Source organism: Gopherus flavomarginatus, chromosome 1 (genome assembly GCF_025201925.1).
Source record: "Gopherus flavomarginatus isolate rGopFla2 chromosome 1, rGopFla2.mat.asm, whole genome shotgun sequence".
Lineage (NCBI taxonomy): Eukaryota > Metazoa > Chordata > Testudines > Testudinidae > Gopherus > Gopherus flavomarginatus.
In genome coordinates, this window is record NC_066617.1 from 324,835,295 (window position 1) to 324,855,243 (window position 19,949).

General features: G+C 52.7%; 1 protein-coding gene across 7 annotated transcripts in view; it reads right to left on the reverse strand.

Annotated features, from left to right (window-relative positions):
* The window catches only part of LOC127043254 (WD repeat-containing protein 64-like), a 100,700-nt gene that overhangs the window by 25,043 nt on the left and 55,708 nt on the right, over positions 1-19,949 (reverse strand). For all 7 annotated transcript variants that reach the window (XR_007772186.1, XM_050937170.1, XM_050937168.1 and 4 more), the window contains one exon: positions 18,660-18,755. Coding sequence is in view for 6 of the 7 variants with exons in the window: in XM_050937170.1 (XP_050793127.1) it covers positions 18,660-18,755 (96 nt within the window). In the remaining variant the exon portion in view is untranslated. The remainder of the gene's footprint in view (positions 1-18,659; positions 18,756-19,949) is intronic.

The following is a 19,949-nucleotide window of genomic DNA, read 5'->3' on the forward strand; positions in this document are numbered from 1 at the left end:
CACCGGGCTCATGCCTGGTTCGCCGGGCTTCAAGCAATGTGCGGCCTGTAAGAAGCTGATGCCGACCAGCGACCCTCACAACGCGTGTCTAAAGTGCCTGGGGGAATCGCACAGATCGGACAAGTGCCGCATTTGCAAGGCTTTTAAGCCTAGAACAAAGAAGGAGAGAGACCAGAGACTTAGGACTCTCCTCATGGAAGCAGCACTCGACCCGGCAGCTTCGCAGGCCGTCATCTCGACACCGGCACCGGATCGCGCCGGCACTGGAAAGACTCCCCGGCACCGACCTTCCCCGGCACCGGGTGCAGAAGCAAGACCCTCGAAGTCTGCAACTCCATCCAGGCAGACTCGAGTGGAGCGCCCAGCACCGACATCTGCCACGGCGCTACCGGCACCGTCGACTCCGGGCCCGGAGGGTCCGTCGAGTCCGGTCCCGCCGAGCTCCCCCATAAGATCTGGGGTTGAGCTATTGGTCCCATCGACGCCGGAGACCTTCGCCTCGGCACGGGACCTCATTGCCCTGACTGAGTCAACTCAGCCTCTACCCCCGGTACCTCCGGTGCGGGTAGCGTCCAGAGGCAAACCTATGATGACAGCGCCATCTCGGGACTCACGCTCGCTGTCGAGGTCCCGACACCATGGTCGCTCAAGATCCCGCCGCCGCTCGCAGTCCCGGCACCGCTCCCCTCGGCGGTACCGGTCGTACTCGCGGCACCGATCGGCCTCCAGACGGTCAAGGTCTGGTTCCAGCCACCGATACCGGCACCGGGACTCTAGGAGCCAGTCCCGCCGTCGATCAGCGCACCGGTCGACCTCCCGGCACCGAGCTGGTGGCAGGTCCCGGTCCCGGTCGACCTCCCGACACCACGTCGGTGGCAGGTCCCGGTCCCGATCCCGGCACCGAGTCCAAGACAGACCCCGGTCCCGATCCCGGCACCGGTATGACTCCCGGTACCGGTCCCCGGCACCGAGAACATCTTTGGCGCCAGGACGCGGAGACTCTTACCAGCCGTGGTCGGCCCCCCCATGGCCTTCCAGACAGCCGTCGGTGTCATCGCAGGCGGACAGTGTATATGCGCTGGGCACTGACAGACAAGTGGCCCTTTTTCAAGACCCTCCGCAACAGGACCAGGGTCCGCAGCAGGGGGGGTTCTGGACACCCTGGGCGTACCATCAAGCCCAGGGCCCCCAACAGCTTCCTCCTAGGCCTGCAACGGCAGAGCACAGGGCGCCGGAGGCGTCGTTGTCTCGCCCCCCTCCCTCCCCGGATGGGGAGGACGGGTCAAAGCAACAGGACCCTGATCTCCCTCCTGAGCCAGAGGCGAGGACTGAGGCGGACCCCCCGCTGGGCATTCTCTTGCCGGGGGTCTCCTCATCGTCTTCTCCCGATGAGGCGGTGGCTGGCACTTCCTCTAATAGCCCTCCTCCGCTAGATCTCAGGGCACATCAGGACCTCCTCAGGCGCGTAGCACAGAATCTGAGCCTGCAAGCTGAGGAAGTCTCTGAGATCGAGGACCCCGTCGTCAGCATCCTCTCCTCCGATGCTCCCACCAGGGTCGCCCTGCCCTTCATTCGGACGATCCAGGCCAACGCCAATACGATCTGGCAATCGCCGGCCTCCATCCCCCCTATTGCACGGGGCGTCAAAAGGAAGTACATGGCCCCCTCCAAGGGCTATGAGTACCTCCATATTCACCCGACACCATGCTCCCTGGTGGTACAGTCGGTGAACGAGAGGGAGCGTCATGGACAGGAAGCCCCAGCCCCCAAATCCAAGGAGGCCAGGCGTATGGACCTCCTCGGCCGCAAGGTTTATTCGGCTGGGGCCCTTCAGCTCAGGGTTTCCAATCAGCAAGCCCTTCTTAGCCGCTACGCATTTAACTCTTGGGTGGCAGCGGATAAGTTCAAAGAGCTGCTGCCACAAGAGGCGCGTCAAGAATTTGCGGCGATTCTTGACGAGGGCAAGAAGGTTGCACGAACCTCGTTGCAGGCCTCCTTCGACGCTGCAGACTCGGCTGCCCGTACCCTCGCCTCAGGGGTGACGATGCGCCGCATCTCCTGGCTTCAGGTTTCTGGCCTTCCACCGGAGCTCCAATACACCATCCAGGACCTCCCGTTCGAAGGCCAGGGCCTGTTCTCGGAGAAGACAGACCCCAGACTGAAAAGTCTTAAGGACAATCGGGTCATTATGCGCTCCCTTGGTATGCACACGCCTGGGACGCAACGCAGACCCTTCCGGCCGCAGCAACAGCAGAAGCGTCGGCCGTACCCCCAGTTCCGCCAGCGGCAGGACCTTAATAGGCGCTGCGGCAGAAATGGCAGGCGCAGGCCGTCGGGCAATCAAGGGGGGCAAAACCAAAGCTCCTCTAAAGCCCCACCTGGACCCAAACCTTCGTTTTGAAGGTGCGCCCGAGGGCGTAATACCAGTATCCCCCATGGATCCTTCCCCCCCGTTTTCCAACCGCCTTTCGTTTTTCCTCCAGGCGTGGTCCCAGATAACATCCGACCGCTGGGTCTTACGCACGGTGCAGACGGGATACCGTCTGCAGTTTGTATCTTTTCCTCCCTCCCGCCCCCCACCCTTGTCCCTCTTCAGGGACCCCTCTCACGAGCAATTCCTCCGCCAGGAGGTACAGACGCTCCTCAACAAAGGAGCTATAGAGGCGGTTCCGGAGAACGAGAAGGGCAAGGGGTTTTATTCCCGCTACTTTCTGATCCCCAAGGCCAAGGGAGGCCTCAGGCCTATCCTCGACCTGCAAGAGCTCAACAAATATCTAGTGAAGTTGAAGTTCCGCATGGTATCCCTGGGGACCATTATCCCATCCCTGGATCCTGGAGACTGGTATGCCGCCCTCGACATGCAGGACGCTTATTTTCATATTGCCATATGGCCACACCACAGACGTTTCCTTCGGTTCGTGGTCGACCGCCATCACTACCAATTTGCGGTCCTCCCATTTGGCCTTTCTACGGCTCCGAGGGTATTCACAAAATGCATGGCTGTCGTTGTGGCACATCTTCGGCGCAGTCGCATTCACATGTTCCCTTACCTCGGCGATTGGTTAATTCGGGGCACGTCGGAGCTGCAGGTCCGCAGCCACGTCCGCAGGATCACCGGCCTGTTTGCTACCTTGGGCCTCATGATCAACGTGGACAAGTCCACCCTGCTCCCCTCGCAGAGGGTGGAGTTCATTGGGGCCGTCCTGGACTCCACCGTGGCCAGGGCCCTTCTGCCGTTGCCGAGGTTCCAGTCGTTGTCGGCGATCGTTCAGCGCTTGCTGGCAGCCCCCCTGACATCGATACGGACATGCCTAACCCTGTTAGGCCATATGGCAGCCTGCACGTTTGTGACCGGGTATGCACGGCTCCGCATGAGGCCCCTCCAGTCTTGGCTCATCGCACATTACCGGCCGGCAAGGCAGTCACTAGACATGCTGATCACAATCCCCCAGGGGGTGTTGGATTCTCTCAGTTGGTGGCTAGACCAGTCCATCGTGTGTGCGGGGCTCCCATTCCACCCACCCCAGCCCTCGGTGTCCCTAACGACGGATGCCTCAGATCTCGGCTGGGGGGCCCACCTGGGAACCCTGAGGACACAGTGCCTGTGGTCCCCACAGGAGGTGGAGCTACACATCAACATGCGGGAGTTGAGAGCGGTCCGCCTTGCTTGTCAAACGTTCTGTCACCAGCTTCGGGGTCGTTGTGTCGCGGTATTTACCGACAACACGACGACCATGTACTATATCAACAAGCAGGGTGGCACCAGATCCTCTCCCCTATGTCACGAGGCGATGCGACTCTGGGACTTTTGTATAGCCCACTCCATTCACCTCACGGCTTCCTTCCTCCCCGGAGTACGGAACACGCTGGCGGACCGCCTGAGCAGATCCTTCCTCGCGCACGAATGGTCCCTCCGCCCGGACGTCACCCTCTCGATTTTCCAGAGGTGGGGTTGTCCCCGCGTGGACCTCTTCGCGTCCAGGGGGAACAGGAAATGCCAGGCATTCTGCTCCTTTCAGGGCCGGGAACCCGGGTCTATAGCGGACGCCTTCCTTATTCCGTGGACGACCCACTTGTTCTACGCGTTCCCCCCGTTCCCGCTGGTCCACAAGGTCCTTCTGAAGGTGCGCAGGGACAGGGCCCACGTGATCATGGTAGCCCCAGCGTGGCCCAGGCATCATTGGTACCCCATGTTGCTGGACCTGGCCATAGCCGACCCAGTTCCCCTGCCCCTTCACCCGGACCTGATCACCCAGGACCACGGAACTCTCTGTCACCCGGACCTCCAGTCGCTGCACCTAGCAGCGTGGCTCCTGCATGGCTGACCAGTTCTGAGTTGCGCTGCTCCACCCCGGTACGTGAGGTACTCTTGGGCAGCAGGAAGCCTTCCACTAGAGCGACGTACTCGGCCAAGTGGAAGCGTTTCTCCTGTTGATGCGTGGAGAAGGGTCTCCTCCCGATGGAAGTTTTGGTGGCCAATATTTTGGACTATATTTGGTCCCTTAAGCAACAGGGCCTGGCGATATCGTCCCTGCGGGTCCACCTGGCGGCTATCTCCACCTTTCACCTGGGTGGGGATGGCCGCTCCGTTTTCTCTCACTCGACGTTGACTAGATTCCTTAAGGGGCTGGAACGTCTATACCCTAACGTCCGACCCCCTGCCCCTACCTGGGATCTTAACCTGGTGTTGTCTCGGCTCATGGGGCCCCCCTTTGAGCCGTTAGCTACTTGCTCCCTGCTCTATCTTTCTTGGAAGACTGCCTTTTTAGTAGCTATTACCTCAGCTAGACGGGTGTCGGAACTCCGGGCTCTCACGGTAGATCCCCCGTATACAGTCTTCCATAAAGATAAGGTGCAGCTGAGACCGCACCCTGCCTTTCTCCCCAAGGTGGTCTCAGCCTTCCACGTCAACCAGGAGATCTTCCTCCCAGTTTTTTTCCCGAAACCTCATTCTTCACGCAAGGAGCAACACCTCCACTCGCTTGATGTCCGCCGGGCTCTCGCGTTTTATGTGGAGAGGACCAAACCGTTCCGCAAATCCCCCCAGCTTTTCGTGGCAGTAGCGGACCGCATTAAGGGGCTTCCCATTTCCTCGCAGAGGTTATCCTCGTGGGTAACGTCCTGTATCAGGACCTGCTATGACTTGGCTCACGTTCCTACGGGCTGTGTGACTGTGCACTCTACCAGGGCGCAGGCGTCGTCGATGGCTTTCCTCGCCCGTGTGCCCATCCAGGAAATCTGTCGGGCAGCGACCTGGTCATCGGTCCACACCTTTGCTTCCCACTACGCCCTGGTCCAGCAGTCCAGAGAGGACGCGGCCTTCGGATCTGCAGTGCTCCATGCCGCTACTTCTCACTCCGACCCCACCGCCTAGGTATGGCTTGGGATTCACCTAACTGGAATGGATGTGAGCAATCACTCGAAGAAGAAAAGACGGTTACTCACCTTTGTAACTGTTGTTCTTCGAGATGTGTTGCTCACATCCATTCCACACCTGCCCTCCTTCCCCACTGTCGGAGTAGCCGGCAAGAAGGAACTGAGGAGTGGGTGGGCCGGCAGGGGTATATATCAGGTGCCATGGCGGCGCCACTCTAGGGGGCGACCTGCCGGCCCACTGGAGTTGCTAGGGTAAAAAGTTTCCGACGAACGTGCACGCACGGCGCGCACACCTAACTGGAATGGATGTGAGCAACACATCTCGAAGAACAACAGTTACAAAGGTGAGTAACCGTCTTTTCCTTGTAGCAAATCACATCTTCAAGGAGAGTATGAGAGTTGCAGGCATTGATGGCAGATCCTCCTTACATGCAGTTTTCCAAAGACAAAGTAACCATGCAACCACACCTCAATTTTTTTATCTGAGGTGATTTCCCAGTTTCACTTGAACCCAGTTAGATATCCATCAGTGTTCTTCCCTAAGCCACATTCAACCGCAGAGGAGCAGCATCTTCACACTTGGGATTTCAGGAGATGTTTAGCTTTTTAAGCTAGATAGAACCAAACCTTTCTGTTCCTCACCTGATCTGTTTGTTCACAGGCAACCCAAATGAAGGACCAAGCAGTGTCTTTACACACAATGTCTAGATAGATAATTTCCTCTATCATGATAGCATACAAAGTAGCCCAGGCTATACCTCTTCTACAGATATGGGCTCATTCCAAGAGAATTCAGGCAACATTTGCATTTCTAAATTACATTTCTAGGGTGATTACTTGGTCCTCTGCGCATAACTTTTGCAAACCACTATGCCATTATGGTGGCATCCAGCTCAGATGCAAAGTCTGAGAAGGCAATCCTGCAGTCCTTTAAATAGACTATGAGCCTACCTCCTGCGAATACTGCTTGCGAGTCACCCACCGGGAATACAAGGCTCCATCGACTCAAAGAAGAAAAAAGTTACCTACCTGTCATTAGTGTTCTTCAAAATGTCATGCAGATGTAAGCAGAGTCAGGCTGAGCTCTACCCTGACATCTGGTGGTGAATTGTGGCAAGTTGTGGAAAAGAACTTCAGGGGCTGATCTCGTTTGCATAGGCACACTCACTCCACCTAGCATGAGCCCACAGCAGCCCAATGGTCACTTTGGATGCTGTGGGATCCCCAATTTCTTTGTTATTGGGGCAGGAAGAATAAAGTGTTGTTACCCTGGTTATGTGAATCAAGGACAGTGGGACTGTTTTATGACAGAGGGACTCGCCATCAACTAAGTAACACTGGCTAGACAAGGGACATGGGTTCCAACTCCCAGTGAATTGAGAGAAGTTGGGGTTAGGGATGTGTATCTGATGGTATGGGTCTCCTTTAAAGGCTAGAAGCATCATTTGTACCTTTTTTTCTCTCCACTGTACAATATCAGAGCTAGTTTTGATTCTATTAGGAGTCTAATTACAGTCTGCTGAAATGGATTCACTTTGGGTTAATGGTGCATTAGCACTGGGGTTCTCTTACCATAAGCTGAAATCACTAAAAAGCTAAAATTGCTGTGAGGGCCCTAAATATATATTGCTGAATAGCTGGCAGGGCAAAGCATGTTTGTGGGACAGCTTGAGCGGCTGGTGGAGTAGAGCAGTTTGTGGTACGGCTAGAGCAGCTCATGGGATGGCTGGTAGAGTGGAGTGGCTCATGGTGAAGGCTACAGCAGAACCCCACAGTGAGGCACGGTAGTTGGCCTCGGACCATATAAAGTGCTCCTTAACACCCCTGTATGGCCCCCTGCCCCATTTCCACCAAGGCTGGGAGGTAAAACTCTGCAGATAAACTTTTGAGCAGCACTGACCAGGGACAGAGACTTTTGGGTGATTGGACTTTTGGGTGATTTTTGGGTTGCTGGACTCGAGACTTTTGGAGTGTTGGACTTTTGGGACTTTGGGTGATTTTTTGGGTTGCTGGACTTAAGACCCTGAGGGGGAAAGGACACTGCCAAACTTACTTGGGGGTGGGTCTTTTGCTCGTGGTTTGCGTTATGAATCCTGTTTATGCTGTTTCCCCAACATAATACCGCATTGTTTCCCTCCTTTATTAAAAGGATTTTGCTACACTCAGACTCCGTGCTTGCGAGAGGAAAAGTATTGCGTCTTAGAGGTGCCTAGTGGAGTGGTATGTAATTGTCCCAGGTCACTGGGTGGGAGCTCAAGCTGGTTTTGCATTGTGTTATTGAAACAGAACCCCTAGATACTGAACTTGGCCCTTGTTGCTGCCAACTCAGACAGGCAGATGGGTTACACAGACATGTATTCCATGCCCCACCCTTTGTCTCCTCTGCATCAGAGTCTGTACGTCTGACATTCAGTGTGAAGGATCTGAGGGGTTTCGGGTGGTGCACACTTATACAGACAGGGGAGGGACTACGGCCGCAGGGTGTGAGTGCCGCCCCATGGGTACTGCTAGGCAAAGTTCTCTGGCTCTGGTGCACAGGGCATGCACACATCCACATGAAATACATGTCTGCATCACATCTCAAAGAACACTGACAGGTAGGTAACTGTTTTTTCTCTGGTTCCATCCACCAGAATAACCCACCTAGGGGCAGAAATAGACACCTTGGTAGCAAAGATCTACCCATCAATCCAAGAATTTATTTTCTTTATCCAGAGCTGCAGGAGATCTACCATAGCATTATGCCCCAAACTGCTAGGACTCCTGGTCTCAAGCACAGCGATCACTCCACAGATACAATCACACATCAGAAGTCTTCAATCCTTCATATTAATGGTGTGGGACGACTCCGTGGAACACATGGAAGATCAAGTACAGGTTCCAACACAGGTGTTCAACTCCTTACAGTGGTGGTCCGCCCACAACAATGTCTGCCAAGGCACGTCCCATCTGGCTTCCAGATCCTTTAGTCCTCACAACCGACGCCAGCCTGGAGGGCAGAGAGCTCATTTGGAGACTCAAACAGCCCAGGACCCTGGAGAAAGAGGAAAAGGCTCACAGCGTAAACCTTCTAAAGCTGCCAAGCTAGCTCTGGGAAGGTTTCTGCCCACTCTAAGGAGGAACCATGTCCTGCTTCAATCAGACAATAGGACTGTGGTCACATATTTAAGCAACCAAGGGAAAACGAGTCCAGCACTACATGCAGACAGAACAGAAGTAATGAGGAGGGTGGAATGGTTCCTCATTTTCCTCAGAGATCCACATCAAAGTGGACTTGAACCAAAATCCAAACTGGCTCAGCAGGCACAGGATCAACAATGCTGAATGGTGCCTGAAATCAGGAGGTTCAGTCTCATTGGTCAGCCTCCCTTTAACCAACCTGTGAATGATAAGAATGCAAAGAGGCCAAAACAGTTCACAAAGGAGGCAGACCAGAGATCCACGCAGACAGATGTCTTATAGCCTGGATGACCACAGGGCCTACTTTACATGATTCCACCCTTCTCACTACTGGGGAAAGTGATCCAGAAAATAAAAAGAGAATAGACAACGGTAACACTGATAACTCCTCATTGGCAGAGGAGACCTTGGTTCTTAGCTGTGACAGAGATGAAACTGGAGCCCTCACTCCAGCTTCCATGGAAACTGGGCATCCTCTCAACAAGGTCCTCTTCTTCATCTGAACCTGAAACAGCTTCAACTAACAGCCTGCTTTTGAGAGGGAAGCTCTAGAAGGTCTCAGTCTGTCCTCCAGAATCATTAAGATACTGTTTTTGTCTATGAGACTATCATACTCCTCTATCTGGTCCAGATTCAACAACTGGTGTCAAGAGTACAATGCAAATCCCAGAAGTCCAGGAATTCCAGTCATTCTGAACTTTCTCCAAGGTGCCATAGAGAGAGAAGCTTGCAGCCCAGGACCATTGCATGTCAGGTGTCTGCTCTTAATAGCATGGTATTTGCAGGATTCTTGGGCTCCCTGACAGACAATCCATAGGTAGCCAAAGTCCTTCTAGCAGTCCGATTAGCCACAGTAGTAGTCAGGCCACTTTTCCTAAAACGGGACCTTTGACATGACAAATCGTCCCTCTGAGTCTTTGACTTCTGTATTGGCCTTTTATTTATCCATAGACTCGTTTCTTAGTAGCTGTCACATCCGCCAGGTGAGTGTGGGAGCTGGCAGCCTTACCCATTCAGGAGCCATAGTGCATGTTCTGTGAAGACAGGGTGGTGCTCAGGACAGTAAAATTCCTTCTTCCTAAGGTAAATTCCTCCTTCCACACTTCCCAAGAGGTTGTGCTGCCTTTGTTCTGTCCAAAACCACAACATCCAACTGAAAAGTCGTGGCACGCCTTAGATGTCAGAAAAGCACTGAAAATCTGTTGTGAGTGTACAGAATCCATGAAAAGATCAGGTTCTCTATTTGTGTTCTTCCACCAAAATGCCAGGGATTCAGAGCTTCCAAGTCCTCCATCACTAGGTGGATTAGCCTACGTATTGTGGAAGCCTACAAATCATCAGAGGCTCCTGTCCCAGAAAGGATCAAGGCAGAGTGCTGGAACAATTTGTATAGCGGGGGTGCTGAGAGCCATTGAACCAAACTGTCTGTAAACCTTGTATGTGATGGGAACTACTTCAAGCCAGCAGGAGCGGCAGCACCCCAGCACCAGTGGATCAAAGCACACTCCACAAGATCCTTAGCAACCTCACGGGTGGAACGAGCAAGTGCGCCCAATTTGGAAATTTAGAAAGCAGCCGCTTGGTCTACGCCAGCAGTTCTCAACCAGGGGTCCAAGTCCCCCTGGGGGTCCACAAGCAGGTTTCAGGGGGTCTGCTAAACAGAGCTGGCATTAGACTCATTGGGTCCCAGGGCAGAAAGCCCACGCTGCCCTGACCCCAGCACCCGGGGCTGAAGCCAAAGCCTGAGCAGCTTAGCTTTGCATGGCCCCATGCAATTGTCCTGCTTGCTTCCCCCTAATGCCACCCTGGCTTTTATATGCAGAAAAACAGTAGCTGTGGCACAGGTGGGCTGTGGAGTTTTTATAGCATGTTGGGGAAGCCTCAGAAAGAAAAAGGTTGAGACACCCTAGTCTACACCTAACAGCTTCATTGGGCACTATATGTTCTGCAGAGACATCCTTTGGCAGGACAGTGCTACAGGTGGTGGCCCAGAAATAATACAGACTTTTCTGCAAGCTCACAGAAAGAGGGTTACTTCTTTTGTGCTGAACTTTTGTTTTATAACCCTCCTTGTTCAACTGATCGCTACTGCCCAGGCATCCAGAATTGTGGGCGAGCAGTAGCGCTGCAGAGGGCTCCCTGTCCTGCCTTCTAAATTATCCCAACTCCCAATTATGTGGATAAATGTCCCCCCCCCCATGCTATTCAGATAATCAGGAGTATACTGTATTGTTATATTTCCAAGCATCCTAGCTATAACGTGCACCTAGCTATATCTTAATGTTCAGAAAAGATGCAAACAAGTTTGTAATGACTAATGAAAAGTCATAATAATTTTATCAATATCTCCCCTACAGGGCACTTGATCTACGGTGAGCTGACCATTCACGCAGTGCTGGTTCTGCCTCCTCATTTCTAGCTATAACGTATTTTTAGCGTCTTTCAATTCCCCATATTAGTTTTCCATGTAAACAATTGCTGTAGTTGTTACAGGGACGTAATGTGATTGCAAAAACAAGAGGAAGCATCAATCCAAGTGGTACAAAAACAGTTAGAGAATCCTGCTGTAGAGTAGCCCTAAATTCTATTCTGGGGCAGCCAATTGGCAGCTTACGGGATCCCTGCTAAGGTCCCAAAGGTTGTGCTGCATAACTCAACAGTAATTAGTTATTCTTCTTTGAGTGCTTGCTCATATCCATTCCAATTAGGTGTGCGCGCGCCGCGTGAATGTTCGTCGGAGACTTTTTACCCTAGCAATACTCGGTGGACCGGCAGGTCACCCCCTGGAGTGGCGCCGGTATGGCGCCTGATATATACCCCTGCTGGCCCGCCCGCTCCTCAGTTCCTTCTTACCGCCCGTGTCGGTCGTTGGAACTGTGGAGCACGGCTAACTGTTCTCCACCTCCCTAGCGTTTCACTCCTGTGTAGTATCGTGTATACAGTTCTTTTATTGTAGTTATAGTTAGTGTTTAAAATTAGTAATTTATAGTTCTGTATATAGTTATAGAGGATTGGGGGTTCGCCCCTTTTCCTCCCCCCGGTACCGGGGCCCATGCCCGGTTCACCGGGTTTCAAACCTTGTGCGGCCTGTCATCGGCCGATGCCCACAGGAGATCCGCACGACTCCTGTCTGAGGTGCCTAGGCGAGTCCCACCTTGCGGACAAGTGCCGGATCTGCAAGGTGTTTAAACCCTGGACAAAGAAAGAGCGGGACAGTCGCTTAAAGCAGCTCTTGATGGAGGCAGCGCTGACTCCCCCCCATCGTCGTCACCGACTCCGGCACCGGGACCAAGCGTTTCCTCCGCTCCGGACCGCCTGGCACCGACAAGGGCTTCGCTTCCCCGCCCTTCACCGGCCCAACACCCCAGCCGGCACCGCTCCCTCTCCCCGAGGAGCAAGAAGCACAAGGCTCCTGCGGCACCTACAACTGCACCGCAGTCGGAGCGTACTTCCAAACCGGACCGCCCGGCACCGTCATCTGCCGCGGCACCGAGTATCTCCACACCATCGATTCCAGCTCCTCAGGACCCGTTGAGTCCGGTGCCTCTCAGCTCCCCAGCACGACCTCCGGTTGAGCTCGTCGCGCCCTCCACACCGGAGACCTTCTCCGTGGCAAGCGACCTCATCGCTGTCACAGAGCCCGAATTGCCCCAACCCCCGGCACTGCTGGTGCGGGTTATTCAGTCGACGGGCAAGCCCACCATGGTGCGGCTGCATTCGCCGGGTGCTACTGAGCACCGTCGGTCCCGCTCCAGATCGAGGGGCTACTCTCAGCGTTGTCGCTCAAGATCCCGGCGCCGCTCGCAGTCCCAGTGCCGTTCCCAGCGGCACCGGTCGTACTCGCGGCACCGCTCGAGATCCCGGTCGCCATCATGCTACTCTCGGCACCAGTCCAGATCGCGGCACCGATGCTCCTACTGCAGCCGTTCCCGGCATGACAGCACACGGCACCGGTCGACCTCCCGGCACCGAGCTGGTAGCAGGTCCCGGTCCCGATCGAGATACCACCACGACTCCCGGTACTGCTCACTGGCACCGCGCAGAGGCGAGATATATGGGTGCAGAGGCCTGGCACAGTCATCGTCAGCTCCTCCGTGGCCTTCACGTCACTCGTCCGCCTCTCCACACGCGGACAGCCCCTCCTACGGGGGTTCTGATGCACAGGCCCACCTGGACCATGGACCACCGCAATGGTCCTTTTGGATGCCTTGGGCCTACCACCAAGCCCAGGGCGAGCCATTGGGCCCAGCACGCTCCAGCCATTCGGAGCACCGTGCACCAGAGGCCACAGTCAGCCGGCCTGCCCCCTCGGGTACAGAGGAAGACCCTGCGCATCCCCTGGCACAGCAGGATGTCCCAGAGACGGAGGTCCCTCAGGACGAGGCTTCTGTACAAGAACCACTCCACCCTGGGTTATCTTCTTCCTCTTCCCGGATGAGGCGGTAGCGGGCACATCATCATCAGGGCCCCTGCCGATTGATCTCCGGGCACATCAAGACCTTCTGCAGCGCGTTGCCCAAAATATAAACCTTCCTGTAGAGGAAGTTCCTGAAGTGGAGGACCCGGTGGTCAGCATACTCTCTGCAGAAGCACCGACCAGGGTGGCCCTCCCCTTCATCAAATCCATCCAGGCAAAGGCAGACACCATATGGCAGTCCCCGGCCTCCATCCCACCCACAGCCCGCGGAGTGGAAAGAAAATATATAGTGCCATCCAAGGAGTATGAGTACCTCTACGTACACCCCGCCCGCTGCTCGTTGGTGGTACAATCAGTCAACGAATGGGAGCGCCACGGCCAGCAAGCTCCGGCGCCAAAATCCTGAGAAGCCAGGCGCATGGACTTGCTGGGCCGCAAGATTTACTCTGTGGGAGGCCTTCAGCTCCGTGTGGCGAACCAGCAGGCCCTCTTGAGCCAATACAGCTACAACACCTGGGAGGCTGTCGGCAAGTTCACTGAATTAGTTCCCCAGGACTCACGCCAGGAATTTTCAGCTCTCCTGGAAGAGGGTCGCCAGGACCACACTGCAAGCGTCCTTAGATGCCGCAGATTCGGCAGCCAGAACGCTGGCATCTGGTGTAGCTATGCGTCACATATCGTGGCTTCAGGCTTCCGGTCTACCGCCCGAGTTGCAGTATACAATCCAAGACCTGCCATTCGACGGGCAGGGTCTTTTCTCTGAGAAAACAGATCCCAGACTACAGAGTCTGAAGGATAACCGGGTTATCATGTGTTCACTGGGAGTGCACACACCCCAGACTCAGAGACGGCCATTCCGCCCACAACCTCAGTGCCTTTACCCCCCGCCTCGACCCAGACAGGATTTTACCCGGAGACGAGGCCGCCCGAACCGCAGACGTCAGTCGGATCCTCAAGGGGGTAACAATTCTGGGTCTGCCAAATCACCGCAGGGACCCAAAGAAAACTTTTGAAGGTGCGCCCGAGAGCAGTATACCAGTCCCCTCCCTGGATCCTCTTCATTTTCTCAACCGCCTCCACCCCTTCCTGCCGGCGTGGTCCCAACTGACCTCGGACCGTTGGGTCCTACGCACGGTGGAGTTTGGATACCATCTTCCGTTTATTTCTCCACCCCCCTCCCATCCTCCCTCCTTGTCCCTCTTCAGGGACCCCTCTCACGAGCAACTTATCATCCAGGAGGTTCGCAAGCTCCTATTCATCGGAGCTATAGAGGAGGTGCTGAAGGAGTTAAGGGGCAAGGGGTTTTATTCCCGGTATTTCTTAATCCCCAAGTCAAAAGGGGGCCTCTGATCCATCCTGGACCTGCGAGGACTGAACAAATTCATCAAAAAGTTCAAGTTCCGCATGGTATCCTTAGGAACCGTCATTCCTTCCCTGGATCCCAGAGATTGGTACGCCACTCTCGACATGAAGGACGCTTACTTCCACATTGTAATTTTTCCTCCGCACAGGAGGTATCTGCGCTTTGTGGTAAATCAGGATCACTACCAATTCACTGTCCTCCCCTTTAGTCTCTCCTCGGCCCCTCGGGTATTCACCAAATGTATGGTGGTCGTCGCTGCTTCCCTGCGCCGTTGTCGTATTCATGTCTTCCCTTATCTCGAGGACTGGCTTATCCGAGGCACTTCGGAGGCGCAGGTGATCAGCCACGTCGCCATCATCAGGGAGCTGTTTGTGAGCCTAGGCTTGACCATCAACCCAGACAAGTCCACTCTGGTGCCTACACAGAGGTTAGAGTTCATCGGGGCAATACTGGACTCCAACCTTGCGACAGCCAGTTTACCCCTGCACCGGTTCCAAGCCATAGTTTCCCTGGTCAAAAGTCTACAAGCCTTTCCAACCACTTCTGCTCGAACGTGCCTCGCTCTCCTGTGGCACATGGCAGCATGCACTTTCGTCACGAGGCATGCAAGACTGTGCATACGCCTGCTGCAGACCTGGCTCGCGTCGGTCTATTGGCCAGGCAGGGACACCATAGACACAATCATAACGATTCCACCGAAAGTTCTAGGCTCCCTCGGCTGGTGGACGACGTCCTCCCAAGTGTGTGTGGGCCTACCGTTTCACCCCCCCAGCCCTCCGTGTCTCTGACAACGGACGCGTCCTCACTGGGCTGGGGTGCCCACCTGGGGACCCTGCGCACACAGGGTCTCTGGTCGCCAAGGGAACTGACGCTCCACATCAATGTGCGCGAGCTGCAAGCAGTTCGATTGGCATACCAAGCGTTCCAATGCCATTTACACTGCCATTGTGTTGCGGTGTTCACAGACAACACAACGGCCATGTATTACGTTAACAAGCAGGGCGGGACTCGGTCCTCCCCGCTGTGTCAGGAAGCAATACGCCTGTGGGACTTTTGTATAGCCCACTCTATACATCTAGTGGCCTCCCTTCTCCCCGGAGTACGGAACACCCTCGCGGATCACCTGAGCAGATCCTTTCTGTCCCACGAATGGTCCATCCGTCTGGATGTCCTTTATTCGATTTTCCGGAGGTGGGGGTTTCCCCGCATAGACCTGTTTGCCTCCAGATTGAACAGGAAATGCCAGGTGTTCTGCCCTCTACAGGGTCGCTCCCCGGGCTCCCTGTCAGACGCGTTCCTGATCCCGTGGATGGGACGTCTTTGTTACGCCTTTCCACCCTTTCCTCTCGTCCACTGAGTCCTGATCAAGCTCCGGAGAGACAGAGCCCGCCTCATCCTGATCGCTCCGGCTTGGCCGCGGCAGCCCTGGTACACCATGCTGCTCGACCTGTCCCTGGCAGATCCAATTCCCCTGCCTCTTTGGCCGGATCTGATCACACAAGACTTCGGCAGGATGCACCATCCGGACCTGCAGTCCCTCCATCTGACTGCATGGCTCCTGGCTGGTTAAGCCAGTCGGAGTTGCGCTGTTCCGCAGCAGTACAGCAAGTATTGCTGGGCAGCAGGAAGCCTTCCACGTGTTCAACCTACCTCGCGAAATGGAAGCGCTTCTGCCACTGGTGCAATCAGCACGGCCACTCTCCACATTCCGTATTAGTCCCCACTATTCTGGACTACGTGTGGTCTCTCAAGCAGCAGGGATTGGCGATCTCTTCTCTACGAGCACATCTCGCGGCTATATCCACCTTCCATCCGGGCGAGGCTGGCAAGTCAGTTTTTTCCCACCATATGATGTCAAGATTCCTCAAGGGCTTGGAGCGACTATACTCTCAGGTTAAACGGCCTACCCCTACCTGGGACCTAAACCTTGTCTTAACCAGGCTCATGGCGCCCCCCTTTGAACCTTTAGCCACATGCTCGCTGCTGTACCTGTCCTGGAAAGTGGCCTTCCTAGTCGCTATCACCTCAGCTAGACGAGTCTCGGAGCTTCGGGCACTGACTGTGGACCCTCCATATACTGTATTCCATAAGGACAAGGTACAGCTGCGACCACACCCGGCATTCCTCCCTAAGGTCATCTCCGCCTTTCATGTTAACCAGGACATCTTCCTGCCAGTCTCTTGCCCAAAGCTGCATTCCTCGAGGCGGGAGCAACAGCTCCATTCTTTAGATGTCTGAAGGGCTCTCGCCTTCTACATTGAGAGGACCAAACCCTTCCGCCGTTCACCTCAATTGTTTGTGGCAGTGGCGGAACGCATGAAGGGCATGGCAATCTCCTCCCAGCGTATTGCATCCTGGGTGACATCCTGCATTCGGACATGTTACGACTTGGCCCATGTTCCGACGGGTCCTCTTACCGCCCATTCTACCCGGGCTCAAGCTTCATCTGCCGCATTTTTGGCCCATGTCCCCATACAGGAAATCTGCCGCGCCGCCACCTGGTCTTCCGTACACACCTTTGCATCACACTATGCACTGGTCCAGCAGGCTAGAGACGATGCCACCTTCGGTGCAGCGGTTTTACATTCCGCAACGTCTCGCTCCGACCCCACCGCCTAGGTAAGGCTTGGGAATCACCTAACTGGAATGGATATGAGCAAGCACTCGAAGAAGAAAAGACGGTTACTCATCTTTGTAACTGCTGTTCTTCGAGATGTGTTGCTCATATCCATTCCAAACCCGCCCTCCTTCCCCACTGTCGGAGTAGCCGGCAAGAAGGAACAGAGGAGCGGGCAGGCCAGCAGGGGTATATATCAGGCGCCATACCGGTGCCACTCCAGGGGACGACCTGCCGGCCCACCGAGTGTTGCTAGGGTAAAAAGTCTCCAACGAACGTGCACGCGGCGTGCGCACACCTAATTGGAATGGATATGAGCAACACATCTCGAAGAACAACAGTTACAAAGGTGAGTAACCGTCTTTTAATTATTTGTATTATCGTAGCACTCAGGAGCCCAAGTCAATTACCAGGATCCCATTGTGCTAAGCACTGTCAAACACACAACAGATACCCAGTTCCTGCCCCAAAGAGCTCACAATAAGACAAGGGACAAGAGACGGATACAGACAGAGGAGAACAAGGAAACAATGAGACAATATTGGTCAACATGATATGCTGTGGTCTCAGTACATCAGTGGCCTAATCGTTGTCAACATTTTTGTAGGCATCATGACAAAGGAGGGTTTTGGAGGACGTAGCTTTGCAGATGTTTACAGGGAACTTCTAAGTGTGAGGGGCACCATGAGGAAAGCACAAAGGTGATTATTTGAAAATTCAGCAAGTGGGCAATGGAAGTTCTCCCATGGGCCAATCAGAGGTGGGAGCTGATATCTCAGCAGTAAATGAAAGGTGACAGGCAATGTGGGGACAGGCGGTGAAGGGCCTTGGAAGTGAATGCAAGCAGATTGTTTCATACAATAGAGAAGCGGTGGCTAGCTGAGGAAAGCAAAGAGGAGTGACTTGATCACAGCGATGAGCTAGGAAATTACCTTTGAAGCAGCATTTTGAATGGATCTGAGCAGGGCAAGATTGCACTTGTCAAAGCCAGAGAGAAGGATGTTGCTTTAATTGAGACAAAATGCTGAGAACCTTGATGAGAGTTTTAGCTGTATGGATGGATAGGAAAGGCTGTATCTTAGACGATGCCTAGACTCTAGAGTGCGTGCTGGGAGTGCGATTCCCATGCTTGCATACACATATTCACACTAGCTTGGATGAGAACTAGTGCAAGTGCAAATAGTAAAGTAGCTGCAGTAGCAGGGGCAGCAGCAGTGGAAACACAGTTTAGCTGTGCTGAATATAAGCCCATACCTGGCATGGCTAAACCCTGCTGCCACTGCCCATGCTCTGTGGCCACCCACACCACTATTTCTGCTTGCACGAACTCTCATCAAGCTAGTGTGAATATGTGTATGCAAGCAGGGGAATCACACCTCCCACTCATAGTGTAGATGTAGCCTTAGAAAGATTATGCAGGTTTAAGGAATGAGCTGTTGATGGGCTCTGAAGGGAAAGCTGCTCATTTCTTCTTGGCTGGAAGTTGGTTTCCAGAGTGCAAAGTGTTGTGGGAAATGAGTTTGATTAAAGGCGGAAATTAGTTATGGTCCCATAGAAGGTAAAGATTGTTTAATGCTCTTTTTCTGGAAAAACCATACTCGTCTGGAGTTTTTAAAATCAGTTTAGTAGCATGAATCATTTTTTTAAAATCCTGTTTCTTAGAGATGCAACATATTGTAATAAACGCTAGTGTTATTAACTCCTACCTTGAGGCCCATTGGAAATAAGAGAGGCTGCTGTTGATTCAAATTTCACTGCGCGAGTCCTCAGAAATACGAGTTGAGTAATACTTGTGTCTACAGCTTGGGAAGGAAAAAGAAGAACAAGATTGATTTGTTCATTCTAAGCCTGCTTAAATCTTGAAACAACTTAATTGTTCTCTAGTGAAGGATAAAATAGAATTATATTGTAACAGCAGGTTTTCCAGAGATCAGGGTATTATTTTCCATCATATTTAGATTATAACAATTAAATTCCGACGGCGCTCTCTCTAAGTAGGCATAATGCACAACTCATTATTTATCATCTATACTTGCTTTTAAGATATACTAAACCTCTCTAAGTGTTGATGATAAATATATCAGCACTGGTGATTTTTACTGAAGCTGGTTGGGAAAACTTCAACAGAACAGTTTTCCTTGGGAAAAACACAGTTCAGTTTAAATAAAAATGCTTTGCAAAATCATGTTGTTTTTCATGAAATTTCAGAGAAAGGGGGGAAATAGTTCAAAAAAGACATTTCAACTTTTTCTGAACAAAACATTTTGATCTTTCCTTTTAAAATGACTTTCCATTTTGAATTTTTTAAAATTCTGTATTGCACATTATAAAATATAATATAATAAAGTCAAAAATCAACACTGAAATAAACTGTTTTGATTTTGTTGAAACAAAATATTTGGATAAATTTGAAAAGAATTTTGTTAATTGAAATTTTCTTTCCTGGAGCATTTAATTTTCAGGTTTTGTTCCGATTCAGAATGAACACAAAATTTAGAAATCTCAAAATCCTCCATGAACTGGAATTTCTGTTCTCCACCCAGCTCTAGTTTTTACCATGTGCAATGACAGCCACTGTCTGTCGTCAGAGACTGTGGGCATTCTGAGTGAAATTTACGTAGACTGTAATCTCTTTGGTTCAGGCAGGGAACATCTTTTTGTTCAGTGTTTGTACAATGCCTAGCACAATGAATTCCTGGTCCATGACGAGGGCTCTGATGTACCACCACCATACAAATAAATAAAAGGATAATAAATATTTTATTAATAATAAAATATGTTGTGCAATTTTTAATTATGATAAATTAAAGCAATTGTTACGTAGATTTCTTTTAACAGCTAAAATGTTCCACCTCTCCTTGTGTTAGTAGTTTTTCAGTTAACACAACCTTAGAACAAAATATCTGGATGCTAGTGATGAGATGGTGAAAGGAAGAAAGTACAAATTATGTTTTTGACAAGAATGCCGTTTTTCTTCAACAGCAATTCCTTTATAA